General features: G+C 41.4%; 1 protein-coding gene across 1 annotated transcript in view; it reads right to left on the bottom strand.

Annotated features, from left to right (window-relative positions):
- ubac2 (UBA domain containing 2) overlaps positions 1-20,876 on the bottom strand; it is a 266,984-nt gene that overhangs the window by 211,148 nt on the left and 34,960 nt on the right. Inside the window, exons 2-3 of the mRNA XM_060825853.1 lie at positions 8,564-8,691; positions 5-124 (exon numbers count right to left, since the gene is read on the bottom strand). Coding sequence (XP_060681836.1) covers positions 5-124; positions 8,564-8,691 — 248 coding nt within the window. The remainder of the gene's footprint in view (positions 1-4; positions 125-8,563; positions 8,692-20,876) is intronic.

Raw genomic sequence — 20,876 nt, forward strand, 5'->3', positions numbered from 1 at the left:
ATACCGCAAATTTTCGGCTACCATATCTTCTTTCAAATATTCTAAAATTGTAGATTAGAAGGCAACTGCAGAATAAGTCTTTTAGGTCAAGGTAAACAGTTCGAGCAGAAATGATTCTCCATACCTGAAAAGGTAACAAAAATCAGAAATTTAAAATCACAAACATATCTGAGGATAGGGACCATAGGCAACCAATGCTTTTATAGAGACCACTTCCTCTATGTGACCTCGTAAGCTAAGTTACATCATTTAAGGCAGTCGGAGAGAAATGTTACAAATCTAGTTATTCCCCTAAAACTGACTCTGGCCTTTTCTGAGTCACAATTTTAATTAGTCTATCATTGATGGCCCTGTCTCTCGCTGTGTAGACCCTCCAATTCCATGGAAATTTGGTTCTCTCCCTCTTTGCCCACCCTCCCCTATATTTGTTGGTGGCACTGCTTGTAACTTTTCCCTCAGTGCAGGAGCAAGTGTGCAGGTCAGAGGAGCTCTTTGTGAACCTGGCTCAGGCAGCCATCAACAAGTCCAGGCAGTGGGCTGTGAAACGGGTGTTCACGGTTCCCAACTGCCCACTCTGCTTCTTTGGCTATGTTCAGGTTCTTACAGAGGGAGCACGCAGTGTTTGCCAACACTCTTGAAGCCTTCAGAGTAAACTGGGCATCAGTGGAGGAGACAGAGTGACTGGAGTACATTATCTCTCATTCCAACTCTATTCTAATTTAGTCCCCTCCTCCTTTCTACTCTTTCTTTATTTTTGTTATGTTGCAATGCTCCTACTGGGCACTGCTTACAAACTGTTGACTGTTGGAATTTGTTTACTGGATGATTTGCAATTAGGTTTAAAAGAAAAGACTCAAATTTATGCTTTGATGGTGGGTTTAAAACAAAAGAGCACCTCTTGTGGTGCAGTGATAGTGTCGCTACTTATGGGTTAGAAGCCTAAATAAAAATCTGAATTCTGCTGGTGGTATTAGAAAGCTGGCACCATGCTTGCTGGAATGTATTATCTTGCCCCAACACTATTTATTAATTGGGTGATTTGATAACAGATTTGTTTCAAAATAAATAAGTAGACCTGAATTCTTACTTGCTTAATTAGTTAATTGGGTGAGTTAACGGGTTTTTTTTAAAAACAAAGAAGGACCTGAGCTCTTCCCCAGTGAGGAGTTGCGTCCTGCGCAAAGGGTCCAGAAACATACAAGATAGGAGCAGGCAATTTGACCCCTTGATCATCAAGCACAATACACAAATCCCACCCTTCCCATATCCTTCGGTGCCTTTAGTTTCAAGAGCTATATCTAACAACCTTCTTGAAAGCAGGATGTTTTGGCCTCAACCACTTTCTATGGTAGTGAATTCCACAGGCTCTCCACTCTCGGGGTGAAAAATATTCTCATCGCAGTCCTAAAAGGTTTATGCGTTATCTTTAAACTGAGCCCTGATTCTGGACTCCCCCACCACTGGAAACATCCTTCCTGCAACAAACCTGTCCAGTCCTGTTAAAATTTCATAGTTGTCCTGAGAACTCCTCACTCATCTAAATGTTGGTGAATGCAATCCTAACCAACTCAATGTCTCCTCATCCACCCCAGAAATTAATTGAGTAAACCTTCGCTGCACTCCCTCTATAACAAGAACATCCTTAGCAGACCAAATAAGAAAGGGATGATCACCTTATTAGGATTGTACTAAGGACACCCTAACAATGTGGGAAATTGAGAAATAAATTTGTAAGGAAATCTCAACTACCTGAAAGAGTAGTAAGGAGGTTATGATAGGGGATTTAGATAGTGACAAATTTGTTAAGTGTGTACAGGGAAATTTTCTGATTCAGAATGCAGATGTACCTACTAGAGAAGATGCAAAACTTGACCTACCCTTGGGAAATAAGGCAGGGAGGTGACTGAGGTGTCAGTGGGGGAGCACTTTGGAAGTAAAGGGATGGCTGGAAAATGGGAAGCCTTCAGAAATGGGATAACGAGGGTCCAGAGATGGTATATTCCTGTTGGGGTGAAAGAAAAGGCTGGTAGGTGTAGGGAATGCTGGATGACTAAAGAAATTGAGAGTTTAGTTAAGAAAAAGAAGGAAGCATATGTCAGGTATAGACAGGATAGATCAAGTGAATCCTTAGAAGAGTATAATGGCAGTAGGAATATACTTAAGAGGGAAATCAGGAGGGCAAAAAGGGGACATGAGATAGCTTTGGCAAACAGAGTTAAGGAGAATCCAAAGGGTTTTTTACAAATACATTAAGGACAAAAGGATAACTAGGGAGAGAATAGGGTCCCTCAAAGACCAGCAAGGCAGTCTTTGTGTGGAGCCACACAAGATGGGGGAGATAATAAACGAGTATTTTACATCAGTGTTTACTGTGGAAGAGGAACATGGAAGATAGTGAATGCAGATAAATAGATGGTGGCATCTTGAAAAATGTCCATATTACAGAGGAGGAAGTGCTGGATATCTTGAAATGCACAAAGGTGGAAAAATTCCCCAGGACCTGATCAGGTGTACCCTAGAACTAGGGAAGTGATTGCTGGGCCCCTTGCTGAGATATTTATATTATCGATAGTCACAGGTGAGGTGCCGGAAGACTGGAGGTGGCTAACATGGTGTCACTATTTAAGAAAGATGGTAAGGATAAGCCAGAGAACTATAGACCGGTGAGCCAGATGTCGATGGTGGGCGAGTTGTTGGAGGGAATCTTGACGGACAGGATGTACATGTATTTGGAAAGGCAAGGACTGATTAGGGATAGTCAACATGGCTTTGGGCGTGGGAAATCATGTATCACTGACTTGATTGAGTTTTTTAAAGTAACGAAGAGGACTGATGAATGCAGAGTGGTAGACATGATCTATATCGACTTCAGTAAGGCGTTCGACAAAGTTCCCATGAGAGACTGGTTAGCAAGGTTAGATCTCATGGAATACAGGGAGAACGAGCCATTTGGATACAGAACTGGCTCAAAAGCAGAAGATAGAGAGTGGTGATGGAGGGTTGTTTTTCAGACTGGAGGCCTGTGACCAGTGGAGTGACAAGGATCCAGTACTTTTTGTGATTTATATAAATGACTTAGATGTAAGCAGAAGATGCATATAATTAGATTAGATAGACTAGATTCCCTACAGTGTGGAAACAGATCCTTCAGCCCAACAAGTCCACACCAACCTACCCAGAACCATTATCCTACCTTTATTGCTGCCTAATACACTTAACATTATGGACAATTTAGCATGGCTGATTCACCTAAGAGGTGCAGTGGACAGTGAAGAAGGTTACTTCAGATTACAACATTGCTGAAAATGTATTGCTGGTTAAAGCACAGCAGGTCAGGCAGCATCCAAGGAACAGGAAATTCGACGTTTCGGGCCAGAGCCCTTCATCAGGAATGAGGAGAGTGTGCCAGGCAGGCTAAGATAAAAGGTAGGGAGGAGAGACTTGGGGGAGGGGCGATGGAGATGTGATAGGTGGAAGGAGGTCAAGGTGAGGGTGATAGGCTGGAGTGGGGTGGGGGCGGAGAGGTCAGGAAGAAGATTGCAAGTTAGGAGGGCGGTGCTGAGTTCGAGGGAATCGACTGAGACAAGGTGGGGGGAGGGGAAATGAGGAAACTGGAGAAATCTGAGTTCATCCCTTGTGGTTGGAGGGTTCCCAGGCGGAAGACGAGGCGCTCTTCCTCCAACTGTCGTGTTGTTATGTTCTGCCGATGGAGGAGTCCAAGGACCTGCATGTCCTCGGTGGAGTGGGAGGGAGAGTTAAAGTGTTGAGCCACAGGGTGGTTGGGCTGGTTGGTCCAGGCGTCCCAGAGGTGTTCCCTGAAGCGTTCCGCAAGTAGGCAGCCCGTCTCCCCAATATAGAGGAGGCCACATCGGGTGCAGCGGATGCAATAGATGATGTGTGTGGAGGTGCAGGTGAATTTGTGGCGAATATGGAAGGATCCCTTGGGGCCTTGGAGAGAAGTAAAGGAGGAGGTGTGGGCGCAAGTTTTACATTTCCTGCGGTTGCAGGGGAAGGTGCCAGGAGTGGAGGTTGGGTTGGTGGGGGATGTGGACCTGACGAGGGAGTCACGAAGGGAGTGGTCTTTACGGAACTCTGATAGGGGAGGGGAGGGAAATATATCCCTGGTGGTGGGGTCCGTTTGGAGGTGGCGGAAATGATGGCGGATGATACGCTGTATATGGAGGTTGGTGGGGTTGTAGGTGAGAACCAGTGGGGTTCTGTCTTGGTGGCGGTTGGAGGGGCGGGGCTCAAGGGCGGAGGAGCGGGAAGTGGAGGAGATGCGGCGGAGGGCATCGTCGATCACGTCTGGGGGGAATCTGCGGTCCTTGAAGAAGGTGGCCATCTGGGCTGTACGGTATTGGAACTGGTCCGCTTGATGAGCTGGGCCAATGGACTGAGGAGTGGCAAATGAAGTTTAATTTAGATAAATGTGAGGTGCTGTATTTTGGGAAAGCAAATCCTAGCAGGACTAATACATTTAATGGTAAGGTCCTAGGGAGTGTTGCTGAACAAAGAGACCTTGGAGTGCAGGTTCATAGCTCCTTGAATGTAGAGTCACAGGTAAATAGGATAGTGAAGAAGGCATTTGGAAAGCTTTCCTTTATTGGTGAGAGTGCTGAGTACAGCAATTGGGAGGTTATGTTGCGGCTGTACAGGACATTGGTTAGGTCACTGTCGGAATACTGCATGCAATTCTGATCTCCTTCCTATTGGAAGGATGTTGTGAAACTTGAAAGGGTTCAGAAAAGATTTATAAGGATGTTGCCAGAGTTGGAGGATTTGAACTATAGGAAAAGGTTGAATATGCAGGGCTGTTTACACTGGAGCATCGAAGGCTGAGGGGTGACCTTATGGAGGTTTATAAAATCATGAGGGGCATGGATAGGATAAATAGGCAAAGTCTTTTCTGTGGAGTGGGGGAGTCCAGAACTAGAGGACATAGATTTAGGGTGAGAGGGGAAAGATATAAAAGAGACCCAATGGGCAACGTTTTCACGCAGAGGGTAGTATGTATGTGCAATGAGCTGCCAAAGGAATTGGTGCAGGCTGGTACCATTACAACATTTAAAAGGCTTCTGGAGGGTATATGAATAGGAAGAGTTTGAAGGGATATGGGCCGGGTGCTGGCAAGTGGGACTAGAGTAGATAGGGACAACTGGTCGGCATTGTCAAGTTGGACTGAAGGCTCTGTTTCCATGCTGTACAACTCTATGACTTTATACCAGATAAGGAGACCAAAACTGCGCACAATACTCTAGGTATGACCTCACCAATGCCCTATATAATTGCAGCAAGGCATCCTTGTTAGTGTACTTGAAACTTCTTGGCATGAAGGCCAACAATTTCCTTTTTTTAGCTGCCTGCTGCATCTGCATGCTTACTTTCAGCAACTGATGCACAAGGACACACATTTCTTGTTCCCAATTTATAGCATTCAAATAACACGCTTGCTTCCTATTTTTGAAAAAGTGAATAATCTCACATTTATCCACAATATACTGCATCAGCCATGCATTTACCCAATCACTCAGCCTGTCCAAATCACACTACAACATCTCTGCGTTCTCTCACAGTACACACCTCCAATAGCTTTGTGTCATCTGCAAATTTTGAGATATTGCTTTTAGTTTCCTCATCTAAATCATTAATGTATATTGTGAATAGTTGGAGTCCTTGTTCCTATCGTTGCATTACCCCACTGGTCACTGCCTGCTATTTTATTTTTCTTTCTCTCTATTTCAATATGTTATCCGCAATCCCCTGTGCTTTAATTTTATACATTACTGTCTGACGTAGAAATTTTGTCAAAAGCTTTCTGCAAGCCCAAATTCCCCTGATCAACTATACTAGTTACATCCTGGAAAAATTACAGCAAATTTGTCAAGCATGATTTCCTTTTTGTAAATTCATGTTGTGTCTGGTTCTACCACTGTTGTGTAAGTGTTATTCCAAAAAACCTTTGATAATGCACTTTAGCATCTTCCCACAATCAACGTCAGACTCACTGGTCTATAATTCTCTCTCTATCTCCCCTTCTAAAGAAATGAAGATGCAAACTAACGTTTGTGCTAAACTATAGATTGACACTCAAACCCTTATAAATCTAGACGTTTTTCTGTGCCGAATTCAACCTGGAGGGAGAGGGAAGAAGAAAGAAGATGTGAAGAAAACAGAAGAGCCAGCAAGAAGACAAGATGGAGGAATGGAAGGGGAAAGAGAAGACAGCGTGAAAGAGAGGAAAGAGGCAAGATGATGGACCAACTGTTTTGTTCCTGCCTTGAAACTAATGTTCTCATTAATCCAGGATAGACAAATTTACTCTCCCAGACAGTAATTTTTGGATTTTTCAGGGGGTGTTCGACATGTTTATTTTCGAGGATGATCTTGGTAAGTGAAATGTGCCTAAAAGTAAGGAGACTCACCTGGAACAACGACACCAGCATGGGTCCTAAAACACAAATTTCAGCACTGTACAGGACATTTTATGAAACACATAATAGGCACAAAATTTCCTCCTTCTCACCCAAATTGATCATTGGATAACATGGTGAATCACCTAATGTTGTAAACCATGCACAGAAAGCCAGCCAGTCTCTTATTCTCCTAACTTGCATTCTTAAGAATAAATGTAACCAGATTCCAACCCAAACTTGGGAAGTTGTTTTAATTTTACACCCTGATGTGCAGCAGCAAAACTTGTGCATTAACTCACTAGCTCTCTGGACTACAGTTTTACGTAATTTCAATTTGAAGGAAATATAATAATTTCACCAATTTAAAAAAAAGGTGTTTGGAACAGGTTTCCATGCACTGAAATATGCAATTATTCACATCTCAATCACAGGGCTTGACTGATAAAGAATTACTTTTAATAAATATAATTTTTCTACATATTCATAAATAAAAATAAATTAAACACATACTTTAGGTGTTAGACAATTTCTGAAACTGTAAAAATGAAAAACCATCAAATCCACCTGCTCTGTTATCACTACCCCATCAGACCTTTCTAGAGCCAATACAGTGTATGCAATTATTTATTTTCAGCGACATTTATATCGCACTTCTCAAAGTTTTATGTGGTCCCAATGTGCTGCACAGCCAGTGAAGTATTTATGAAGTGTTGACATGAAATGTAACAACCAATTATGCACACTTGGAACCCGTAAGTGACAATGAGATAATTTGTTGTAATGATGCTGGTTAAGTACAAAGTTTGCTGGGGAGAACTTGATTGCATTTCAAAATAGTGTGCTGGGATCTTTCACAGCTATCTGAGGTGATGGACTCGGTCCTAGGTTTAAAATCTCATCCAAAAGACAATACCTTAACCGAACAGCATTCCCTCAGCATTGCACTAAGAGTCTCAGAGTAGGTTATGGGTTCATGTGTCTGGTGTGCAACTTTTATCAATAACTTTCTAAACAATAACAAGCTGCATTTGTATAGTTCTTCATCTGTAGTAAAATGCCCCAAGATATTTCACAGGAGTTTTAGTAGACAAAACCCAGTAAAATCACAAAAAACTGACTCATCACCACACCTGTCCATTGGCAAGGTAAGACTCCATATGTCTCAATACGTTCCAATGTTTGTTTTAAATCAATCCATGTAGTATTTTGAATGTAAATAATCAATGCACACAATTGAATTACTGGCTGCTATTCCACTTTAGGATTCAAAGCGGTCAAAAATATTTGGCACATTATGATGCAAGTTGAGCACATCAATTAAGATACAGCTTTTCTTACACTCACCCAGAGACTGCATGCTATCAATTATAAAGTTTAAGTGCCATTCATACATTACAGTCCGGCAGGATGTCATAACATTCAAATTGGGTGTTTATGTAATAATTGATAGTCTAAACTGAGCATTCAAGGAGGACAAACTCATTTAGGTAAAATATTTGTTGTGATATCAGTCACAAGTTTCTAATTTAAGACATGGAGTACCGAAATATTTTGATATATTATCTTTGATTTCTCCAGGAAAACATTCATACTTTTAATTTTAAAAATTCATACTCATTCTCACAGTCATTCTGTCCAACATGGCCTTTGGGAGAGTTGTCCAATCAGTCCCACTCCTCAGCTCTTTCTCCATAGCCCTTTAAGTTTCCAGCTTCTAGTTATTTTCCCAACTGCCTTAAATCTGTTTCCTTTGGATGCCAACTCTTCTATCACATGAAACAGTTTCTCTGTACTTGTTGCATCAAAACCCTCCATGAAGTTTGAACACTTTTATCAAACTCCTATTTCAAACATTTTTGTTTGAAAAGTCCCCTTTGGAAATGGATTAATCATGAATCCATCCATCTAATTTGTAATAGTATGTAGTTACAATATGAAAATGCAGCATGTAAAACAAATTAATAAATCTTTTAAGAAAGCAGGTATTTACCCACACTTTATTCTGATATTTCTCCACTCCAGCTTCCTAGCTGGATTCTAAAGATGGAGTAGTCATGCTCCACTCACTTTCATCTTATTTTGCAGTCATAAGTTTCCATGAACCCCAATTTCAGAACTACTACATTCAACAAGACATCACAGAACCATACCTGTTGATCTTGCTTTATTGCTTGTAGGTTGTAGATGAAGTACTGTTGGTATTGCTGAAGAGGTATAGTTAAAACAAAAACCAGTGTACTTAAGATCACCATAAGACTCTTGGATAAGGGGGCTTTATCTTTAAAATAAAAAGAAAAAAATTGAATAGCACGATATAGTGAATGATATTTCATGAGATATTTATTTATCCTATTCTTTAAACTGATAGAATTTATTATAAAAATTCCCCAACCAATGAGTGTAACTCATGACATTTGTGTGTCAGCATGTTTGCATCAACTGTTTCAACACTGACAGCCCATTATAAGTACAGGGCATTCATAATTTTATATTTATGGCCTCTGGCTTTGAACCCATTCCCCAGCCACCTGTTTCCCTACATCTTTTGTTTCCAAGAATTTCAGAATTTTATGCATCTCCATCAAGGTATCCCTCAGCTTTTTCTTACCTGAGGAAAAGACCCAAGCGAATTCAATTTTCACAACCTGACAGGTTACTTAAAACTAACAAAAAACATTGCACCATCCTACAGATCCCCACAGAGGGATCCCCACAAACATGTTTAGGTCAGGGTGTCATGTGTGCTTCTGAGACAGAGGAATGTGGATTCAACACACTTCATGACTTGTGTACAAGGATCTAGGCTGACACTCCTGTTCCAGAAATGAAGGAAAGCTGGAGGTACCATCTTTTACAAGGTCCCATGTTCTTCCTCAAGTGGAATATATATACAAATATACATCAATTCACCATTCATCGCTGTTAGTTAAATAATTTAATTCATGTGCACAAAACTTAAATCACCTTGAAATAAGAAGATGTGGTCTGAATTAAACTACATGACCTGTGTAAGAATATTGCTTGCTTCATAAGGCTCCTCTGCATTGCAGTACAGGTGCACAATCCTTTATCCGAAATTCTTGGGACCAACTGGTTTTCAGATTTCAGAATTTGTAGAATTTCAGAATAAGTGACAGTTTGATAGTGATTTTTTTAAAAATCTTACCGGAGGAGCAGACTCACTGAGTAAAACGGGCCTTGAGACAAAATTGAGGCCTGTCAGTGCTGAGGGCCGCAACTCCTCACATCGCATCTGAGTGACACACATCAAGTGGGTGTCGACTTGGGTTAACTGTTTGCACGACAAACAACCTTGTTCAAGAGAGGAAAAAAACTTCGGACTTTGGAGCTTTTCGGATTTCGGGACTTTGGATAAAGGGTTGTAGTACACTATAGATGCTGGTTCAAGCTTGGAAATATACTTATGCAAATTTAAGAGTATTTAGGAAGTTCTAGCTTTCTGTAAACACTACTAATATTGGAAAGCCTAAAATATGTACATATTTACATAAGTAGGGGAATCATTATCAGCTGCAAAAAGTACTGTAAAATTACAAGGACTTATGCTTACTTTGTGAAGTTTGCTATTAGAGTGAATTACATTGTTAGCTAATCAGATGAATAAATTGATGATAATTTAAAACATTGATCTGGTAGGTAGAAAGGAACAATTTACTCTGGTGGGTATTGGGAATAAGACTGAAGTCAACAGGACAGGATATAGGATTATAACGGTAAAATAAAAGCCAGGCTGTTCCATACTGATGTCAAAGAATCCTTCATAACAAAGATAATAATGATCCAAAATTCTCATCTCCCAAAACGCTGCAGAGGCTGAGGTTTAGAACTTTAGAACTGCCCTAAAACTGCCTGATGTGGCTCAATATCAAGTGTTGTCTGCTCATTCTCTGTGAAGTACAGTAAGACATTTATCTACATTAAAGGTGTTATATAAATGCAAGTCAGCAATGATTGGTGACATTTTCTGATATCCTGGAATTCCAAAAAAAATGTTATGAACTGGTGCTATCTTAAAGTGTCAAATGTATTTTATTCCTTTGTTTTAGACATCAGTCTTGTTCTCAATCCCCACCAGAGGAAATAGGGCAGATAGAAAGAAACTAATAATTTCATGAATAATCAATTAGTTCACCTGGTTAGTTAATCAAATAAGGACAAAAAGCTTGCCAAAATATGCAGATTTTATGAGCTTTTTAAAGAAAGGTAGAGAGTTTAGGAAGGAACATTTGCAACTTGAGCCATTGGTATCTGAAGGCATAGCTGCCGATGAGGGAGCAATTCCAATCAGGGACACGCAAAAGACCAGAACTGAACAAGTGCAGCTATCCCAGAGGGTCATAGGATTGGATATAACCCGGGAAAGTACAGGAAGGAAGGAGCTGAATAAACCATTAAGAGTTTTAAAGTTGTGGCATTGTCAGACCAGGAAACAATGTAGGTCAGCAAGAACTGGGGTGAAGGGTGAACAGAACTTTTATTTGGACACACACAGCACTAAGACCCAGTACTGAACAAGAGATGATTCTGTGTTGAAGATGAGATTCAAATTAAACGTTGTCATCCAGTAACTGTAAAGTTAAGACTTATTGGTTTTTTAAAAAAACTGCTAAACAGATTAAAATTAAATTCTACACATATTATGAAGTTCAAGTTTTGAATTTTGAATAATAAAACACTGATTTGTCTCTGCAAGTGACTATACTGGTTTCTTTCCGCATTTAAAGGAATGCACACAATTAAAGGAGGGGTACTCAGTTTTCTTCAATATCTCTGCAATGAAGGCACTACCTCAACTAGTTGGAAATAGTTCACAATTTAGTATTGTCTACTTTGTGAAATGGTTGTTCAGACTTTTTGTCAGTGTTGATAACAACAATCAACTAAGCTTTTCAATTACATGGGCATAACACAGAGCCCAATTCTGCCTTCGCCTCGAAGCTCAAAACACAAATGAGTCCATTCTTGATTACCAGAATTCAATCTGGAGAACACGTCCATATTATATATGAGCATTCAGCCCATTGAGTCTGCTCCACCATTCAATGAGATCATGGCTGATCTGATATTCTTAATTTCCACTTTTCTGCCTTATCACGTTAATCCTTGATTCCTTTAATAATTAAAAACCTATCTCAGCCTTAAATACACATAATGATCTACTCTTTAGTCCTTTATGGTACAGAATTCCGTAGATTCACTACCCTCAGAGAAGAAATTCCTCCTCATTTCTGACTTAAATAGGCAACCCATCAATCTGAGTTTATACCCTCTAGTCATAGTCTCTCTGACAAGGAGAAACAACTTCGTTACATCTACCCAGTCAAGCTACTAAGAATATGATGTTTTAATAAAGACTCCTCTCATTGTTCTAAACTCCAATGATTACAAACCCAACCCACTCAACTTGTCTGCATAAGACAGTCCCTCCATACCCAAAATCAACCAAGTGAACTTTCTCTGGGCTATATCCAATGTCCACATATCTTTCTGTAGAAAAGAGGAAGAAAACTTTCACAGTATTCAGAGTGCAGTCTGATTAGTGCCTTGTATATTTTTAACAAGACCTCCCCATGTCTAGACACCATTCTTTTTGAAATAAAGGTCAATATTCCATTTGCCTTTCCCATTACCTGGGGAACTTAACATGATATTTTTGTGATTCTTGCATGAAGATCCCAAATCCCTCCGTGCTGCAGTTTCCTGCAGTCTTTCCCCATTTAAATAATATTCAGCTGTTTTATGCTTCCTGCCAAATTGCATAGACATACAATTTCCCAAACATTATCCCATCTGTCAGGTTTTTTATCCCCACTCACTTATCTTGTCTATATCCCTCTGTAGGCTCTTTGTGTCAATTCTTATTACTTGTCTTCCACTTATTTTTGTGTCACTGGTGAAAGCACATGCTCTTCTGTCATCCACGTAGTCAACAAGTCCCTCGGATTGATTCCTACTACATTCCATTAGTTAGCTACACATTGCCATCCCAAAGTTTGGCTTCATAGGTTTCATCAATTTAATTTCAAAATCATACTGGCTGTAGTGCACAATAAAACTTCACAAACAAATTTTAACATAAATTTTTAGGTTGAATTTTCTTTTTAGGACAATGCCCCTTGGTTATGGGTTGTCTTTTGTTTACTCAGTATAATTTGGTTTAAACGGTTTAGTAAAATAATATAAAAATCAATTGTTTATAAAATCATGAGGGGTAACGGATAGGGTAAATTGGAAAAGGTCTTTTCCCTTGGATGGGGGAATCCAGAACTAGAGGGCATAGGTTTAAGGAGAGGGGAAAGATTTAAAGTGGACTTAAGGGGCAACTTTACATGCAGAGGGTAGTGCATGTTTGCAATGAGCCACCAGTGGAAGTGGTGGAGGCCGGTACAATTACAACAATGAAAAGGCACCTGAATGGGTATATGAATAGGAAGGGTTTAGAGGGATACAGCCAAATGCTGGAAAATGGGACTGGATTTATTTAGGATATCTGGTCAGCATGGACAGGTCGGTCAAAAGGGTCTGTTTCTATGCTGTATATCTCTATGACCTTAACAGCTGTGACCTGACATAGTAGGCAGGAAGCAGACATACATAAAGCTGTATGCTAAAATAAACCTATTATAAGCAAATGTATTACTGTTTGGTTTAGTACTTCACTAACTGGTTTGGAATTAACTTATTCTGGATTAGTGGTGCTGGAAGAGCATAACAGTTCAGGCAGCATCCAAAGTGCAGCAAAATCGACGTTTCGGGCTAAAGCCCTTCATCAGGAATAAAAGGACTTAACGGACTCTAGATTGCTGCCATTGAACCAGGAATGACATCAACACCAAGTCATCTGTGGTAGTCTATATTGCAATGTCTAACTCATTAAATAGCTCCTCTTGCAAGTCTCATTGATTTAAGTGCAAACTTGTGCAAAAACCACAAACGTAAATATATTATTTACATATTTTTATTGCGTGTACACGATCATTATTCCAAATTAGTCAAAAAATAAAAAAGAAACTTTAAAGATTTGAAATTAAAACACAGTAAAAGAAATCAATTTATTAATTATATACTATTATTAAAACATTTAATGATTGCTATTTTAAATGAGCAGCAAGCAATATTTTAGAAGAATGCTTCTTCTGATTCATAATCCACAAGGTAGTTAGAAATGGAGGAAGTTGTTTTTGTTCAGCTATTCGGAAAGTCCCAAAAATCAGGAAATGATACAGGACAGAAGGGGACAGAATTCTCCCGGTGAGAGAGCCATTTATTCCCAATGCACAGTGATCATCTTCTAAAGCCACGCAAGGTTTCACCTTCTCAATGACATATCCAATTCTCTATTTCTTTGAATTCTTTCAAGGGCTGTAGCTTGGCCAGCATTTGCTCCAATCCTTGATAGCCTTTGAGAAGATGGTGGCGAGCTTCCTTCTTGTAACATCACAATTCATATTCAGTAGGTACACTACAGTACTGTTAAAAAGGGAGTTTCAGGTTGCTGACCTAACAATAGCGAACGAACAGCGATACAGTTTCAAGTTAGGATGGTGTGTCAAGTGAGTAAAAGTGTTGGCTGGGGAGCTGGTGAAGTGGGTTAAATTATCGTAGAACGTATCAACCTATTTGAGTGCTGTTGCGGTTATTCATCCAGGCAAGTGGAGGGTACTCTATCACATTCTTGACTTATGCCTTGTTGATGGATTACAGGTTTTCATAAATGTACTATTAAATCTGCTTTTACAGCCCTTTCTGGCAGCACATAAGAATAGCTAATTGCACAATTTGTTAAGAAACAAATCTCATCTTACCTATAGATCTTTCATTACACCAGTGATCATTTCCGAACAGATTCTTGGTGTATTCAGAAGCTGATTACAGGCATTGAATTGAAAAGATACTTCCTCATACCTAACCTAAATTATTGTTTGCTGACCTGAGGTCTCCTTTGTCTTACTCTCTCAATTTACTTTAAACTGGTTTACCTTAAAGATGACTGATCAGATGCCTCATATGAAAGCTGAACATCCCAAGTTACTCCAGTTTAGGGTAATTGGCCAGTCCATTTAACCAACTTGAGGAGAATTTTTTTTTATTCATAGGGTGGTGAATCATTTGAACTGTCTACCCACGAGGGCTGTGGAAGCCCGGTTCTTGAGTATATTTAAAGTGGGGTTTGATAAATTTTCATTATCAATGCCATAGTGGGTTTTGGGATAACATGAGTAATAGACATTGAAGTAGTCAAATAGTTATGACAGTATTAAATAGCAGCCCACGGTTGATGGGCTGAACAGCCTACTTCTGTTTCTATGTTAATATTAATAGTAACACCGATGGCTCCTGTCTGTATTGAAATGGCCAGTTGTGGCTCTGTGACCATAAGTGGAGACAATACAGTATGAACTGAATAGTACATGAGACAATTTGATCACATCATTCCTTACTTGTACTCTAGTATTTTGAAAAAGCTTAACACCATCCAGGGCAAAGCAGCGGGCTTGATCCATCATCAACATACTGGCAATGTGCACACTATCTACAAGATGCACTGCGGCAACTTGCCAAGCCTCCTTCAACAGCACCTTACAAATCCTGACTTCTATAACATTATAAGACAAAGGTAACAGATATATGGGAACACTACCAGCTGCAAGTTGCCCACCAAATCTCATACCTTCTGCCATGGAACTATCTGCTACTCCTTCATTGTCACTAGGATAAAATCCTGGAGCTCCCTTCCTAACATCACTATGGGTGTACCGATTCCATGTGGACTGCTGTTGGTTCAAGGGGGCAGCTCATAATCACCTTCTCATTGGCAATTAAGAATGGTCAATAAAAATTGTTCTTGTAGTTTGAATATGCTGGACCTGTACCTCACAACACACTTCACATTCAACAACCAAATATATGAACAAATCAACGGCACACCCATAGGCTCACCCATCTCTGGACTCATAGCAGAAGCGGTAATGCAAAGATTAGAACAAACAGTCTTACCGCAAATTCAACCCAAACTCTAGGTCAGATATGTGGATGACACTTTTTTAATCATTAAAAACACAGAAATAGAGAACACACACCGGACCATCAACGCCACACTCACAGGAATCCGATTCACGAGAGAGGAAGAAAAGGACAAACTCCCATTCCTATCCCTGATGGTACAGAGAACACCTAACGGAGAATTCAGCACAAAGGTATACAGGAAAGCCACACACACAGACCAAGTCCTGAACTACGAAAGCAACCACCCCAACACACACACAAAAGAAGTTGCATCAAGACACTATTCAAAAGGGCCACAACACACTGCAGTACACTAGAACTGCAAAAAGAGGAAGAAGAACACCTATACAATGTATTCGCCAAAAACGGATACCCACGCAATTTCATCAACAGATTCCTAAGGGAAAGACAACGGAACGAGGACATGCCGCAACCCCAAAGGACTAACCACACTACCATACATCAAGAGCATTTCCGAACTGACAGCCAGACTACTGCGACCACTAGGACTCATAACAGCACACAATCCAACAGCCACACTCCGACAACAACTCACCAGAACGAAGGACCCAATACCCAGCATAAGCAAAACCAATGTAGTGTACAAAATCCCATGCAAGGACTGCACAAAACACTACATAGGACAAACAGGAAGACAGCTAACGATCCGCATCCATGAACACCAACTAGCCATGAAGTAACACGTCCAGCTATCCTTAGTAGCCACACACGCAGATGACAAGCAACACGAATTCGACTGGGACAACACTACTATTATAGGAAAAGCCAAACAGAGAACAGCCAGGGAATTCCAAGAGGCATGACACTCATCCACAGATTCAATCAATAAGCACATCGACCTGGACCCAATATACCGACCAATGCAACGGACAGCTGGAACTGACAACCAGAAGCGGCAGATACAAATCACTACAAATGCCGGAGGAAAGATCACAGAAGTGCTTCACAGGAGGCTCCCAAGCACTGAGGATGTCACCTAGACAGGGGACGAAACGTCTGCAACACAAATTCCCAGCTTGGCAAACAGAACCACGACAGTTATACAGGTATCCATCAACACCTCCTCCAGATGTATCTTTACTTTTTTTCTTGTCCCATTACCCTTTCCTTTTCCCTCGCATGCTAATTACCTTTGTAACTTAATCACTCCTGCATCCAACTTATCACAGAACTTCCCTTGCCTTTATCTATACCATCTGGCACTGTCTGTACATTGGTTTATATACTGTTAAATCCCTAACTACTTCTAGATGTGATGAAAGTTCATCGACCTGAAATTAATTTTTCTCTTTGTTGAATGTTCTTTCCAACATTTCCAATGTATGTGCCTTTGAAAATGTTTTTAGTTAAATTGAATCATGATTAAACTTGACATTAGGTTGTCTTATAATATTTCTTCTGCGTGACAAAGTGTGGGTATGTGCTCTACACATCAGACCACATATTTTAGCAATCTCCCACAGAGGAAATTAAGTGACTGTATTCAGAGATTCCGAGTTACATTTAAACTAATTCTTTAAATAGCTTAGCAAGTTAACCACATTTTTAAAAAAACATTGCTATCAGTAAACTTTCCATTATGTCTTTATGAATCCATATATAGTGCTTAAAAGCCCAGCTTTGGTACTAACACAAAGAATTTTCATTTGAGGCGTGCATCAAGACTACTCTATGCCCAAAAGTCCTTAAAGCCACTAAGTGTAGTATACTCAGACAATTTTCACAGACAATCCAGCACACTCAGCAATCTGTTGTCGTGATGAACAAATAGGAGAATTTCCCTGTTCTTTTTTAAATTATACTCAGGCGTTTGTTTAAGAGGAAGACAGCCAGCTGACACTACAGCCGAAATATTGGGCATGTTCTTCCCCTCTCTGGAGGCACAGACATAGACCACAATGTACTGTAAGTGCAATGGTGAGGCTAATAGTGTTTACTCTTATTAATGTCCAAAGCAGACAGTGATTTTCGGTAGTAGATCCATGGTTAAGCATGAAAATCCAAAGATTATTGTGCAAGATATCCCACTCTGTTTTTAGCAACACAAAGACATAATTTCACTGTCTGCCTTACTGGTGAAATGTATCAAGCAGCATGAAATTCCTACAGTTGCACCACAAAGATAGACTAAACTAACAGGAAGCTAGGTCTTTTCTCTTTCCTAAGTATCCAGTCAATAATAACGGTAAGTCTTAATTACTGGTAAATGACATTGCTAGCAACAGCAGAGTGTAGGTATGGAGATCAAGCCCTCGGGGGAAAACTCAATATGTACGGACTACAGGCTCGTGGCTAAAGGAGGAATGTAATTTAGAAGTTATAATTTTATTTCATTTTTGCAATTTTATATTAAGAACTGTTATAACATATTTTAACATGCCTTTACATTTCTACTTTTTATTTAAGATTTTGTACCTAGGTATCTTGTGCCTAAGATGGTGCTGTGAATGGTGACACTGTAAACTTGTCACTGTACTCCTGAATCCCTGTACCTGAGTACAACTGACAATAAAACCTTATTCTGTGCTAGTCTACATGCCAATCGTCCAGCTTGTAAGTGTTGAAAATTTTTATAGAAGTACATTTCACTTTCCCTGTGTGTCTTTTTTTTGTCTCTTCTTAGTCAACTTTTCTTCCATCCCCTTATCTTGCTTTCTGACCTTGAAGTGATAACGAATCACTATTCTATTTGACACTCTATTGCTGCAACTAGGCTTCCAGATGTCCTGAAGACAACACCATGCTGCTTGGATTATCCCACATGCAGCAACTTGTCAAGTGAAAAGAAATTGAATGCCACGAATAAGTCAAACAAAGGCTCGGTGGTTGCTGTAAATTTTGCAATATTATGATAAAAGTGGACTTAATTGCTCAAAATAATCAACATGTTATAAACCAGTCCTTTGTAATGTAGTCTGATCTAACTAAAAAAATCTTATCAAGGTAGGCATGGTCAGTTTAGGTGACAGGTGCAATATCTTAAAGATATGTCACTAGTTCACAACTCTTTCAGAAGTAGTTTAGCCTCATTTACTAATTAAAAAATTATGACCTAAATAAAATACAGACAACTTCCAGTCTTCCAAATTCTTTTGGTCACTGTTCAGGCATTTGGAAAACAGAATAGTGCAATTGTCAAATTTTTAAAAATTGAATAAACCACATTACACAAGTCAGATTGACAAAAATAATTGAGTCAATGATCAAACACAACAATATCAGTACCTCTTGGTGATTTAATCTAGGGAGAGTGTTAGACAAAACTAGTGCCATCATTATACATAGTCGCCAAGAAGTCTGACTGGGAATCAGAAGAATACTATTTGCCCAGTGGTGAGAATGTGGGGCTGTTTAACATAGAGACCGGTTTGGGTGAATAATATAGATGTATTAGAGGTGAAACATGGAGGGACATAATCAAATAAAAGAATATGTTGATAGGTAAGATCAAGTAAGATGAGAGGAAGATTGTAATGGGCATAAATTCCAGCATGAGCCAACCACAATAAATGGCATGTTCGATCTGTAAAATTTTGTGTACAGTGGGGGCCAGGGAAGCAGGAAGTCAGGGGAGCATGGAACAGAGCTTCAGACAGTAGGGGAGCAAAGGGGCTCATGCGGATAGGAAGAAAAGGGATGGTTGGAAGAGGTTTCGGACAGACAGGGATGAGAGGGGAATCAGACAGATGGAGGGGATGGAGGTATGCGAGGGGGGCAGTTCGAACCCTGCACAAGAGGGAGAGAGGGCAGACAGATTAGGGGCACAGAGAGGTGGTGGTTGGGGGGGGGTGGGGAGGGAGAGATCGGAGACGGGGATGGGGTGGGGGGGGTAGATCAGAGATATGGGGTGGTTGGGGGTGGGGAGATCAGAGAGACAGGGGATTGGGTGGGGGGGGATGTCAGAAAGGGAGATTTGGGCAGGGGTGGTATCAGACAGAGGATTTGGGCAGGGACATCAGACAGACAGGGGGATTTGAGTGGGGTGGTATCAGACAGACAGGGATGTTTGGGCAGGGGGTTATCAGACAGACGGGGGTTTTGGGTGAGGGCAATTTCAAACAGACGGGGGAATTTGGGTGGGGATGGTTTCAGACAGATGGAAAGGATTTGGGTGGGTATCAGAGACGAGGAATTTGGCCGTGGTATCAGACAGACGATGGTTTTGGGTGGGTGGGTGGGTAGGGTGTCAGACGGTTTTGGGTGGGTAGGGTGTCAGACAGACGGGGGGATGTGGGTGGGGTGTCGGACAGATGGGGGGGCATGTGGGTGGGTGGGGTGTCGAACAGACGGGGGGGGATTCGGGTGGGTGTTGGACAGACGGGGGGCATGCGGGTGGGTGGGGTGTCAGACAGACGGGGGGGATTCGGGTGGGTGTCGGACAGACGGGGGATTCGGGTGGGTGGGTGGGGTATCAGACAGACAGGGGGATTTGTGTGGGTATCAGACAGACAGAGGGATTTGTGTGGGTATCAGACAGACAGAGGGATTTGGGTGTGGCATCAGAGAGACAGGGTGTTTGGGTGTGGCATCAGACAGACGGGGGATTTGGGTGGGTATCAGACATACGAGGGATGTGGGTGGGTGGGATATGAGACATACAAGGGGTGTGGGCGGGTGGGTGGGATATGAGACATACAAGGGGTGTGGGCGGGTGGGTGGGGTATCAGACATACAAGGGGTGTGGGTGGGTGGGGTATCTGACATACGAAGGATGTGGGGTATCAGACATACATTAGAGAGATGGGGAGTCTGGGGGGTGGATGGGGTATCAGACATACGAGGGGTGTGGGTGGATGGGTGGGGTATCAGACATAAGAGGGGTTGGTTGGGTGGCGTATATCAGATATAAGAGGGGTTGGGGGTGTGAGGTATCAGACATAAGAGGGTTTGGGGTGGGTGGGTGAGGTATCAGACAGACAGGGGGATTTGGGCTGGGTGGGGTCAGACAGACAGGAGTATTTGGGCAGGTGGTTATCAGATCAACAGGGGTATTTGGGTGGGGGTGGTATCAGACATACGAGGGATATGGGTGGGTGGGGGTGGTATCAGACATACGAGGGATATGAGTGGGTGGGTGGGGTATCAGACATACGAGGGATATGGGTGGGTTGGTGGAGTATCAGACATACGAGGGATATGAGTGGGTGGGTGGGGTATCAGACATACGAGGGATATGGGGTGGGTGGGGTATCAGACATACGAGGGATATGGGGTGGGTGGGTGGGGGGGGTATCAGACATACGAGGGATATGGGGTGGGTGGGTGGGGGTGGTATCAGACATACGAGGAATATGGGGTGGGTGGGGGTGGTATCAGACATACGAGGGATATGAGTGGGTGGGTGGGGTATCAGACATACGAGGGATATGGGTGGGTTGGTGGAGTATCAGACATACGAGGGATATGAGTGGGTGG

Source organism: Hemiscyllium ocellatum, chromosome 6 (genome assembly GCF_020745735.1).
Source record: "Hemiscyllium ocellatum isolate sHemOce1 chromosome 6, sHemOce1.pat.X.cur, whole genome shotgun sequence".
NCBI classification, from domain to species: domain Eukaryota; kingdom Metazoa; phylum Chordata; class Chondrichthyes; order Orectolobiformes; family Hemiscylliidae; genus Hemiscyllium; species Hemiscyllium ocellatum.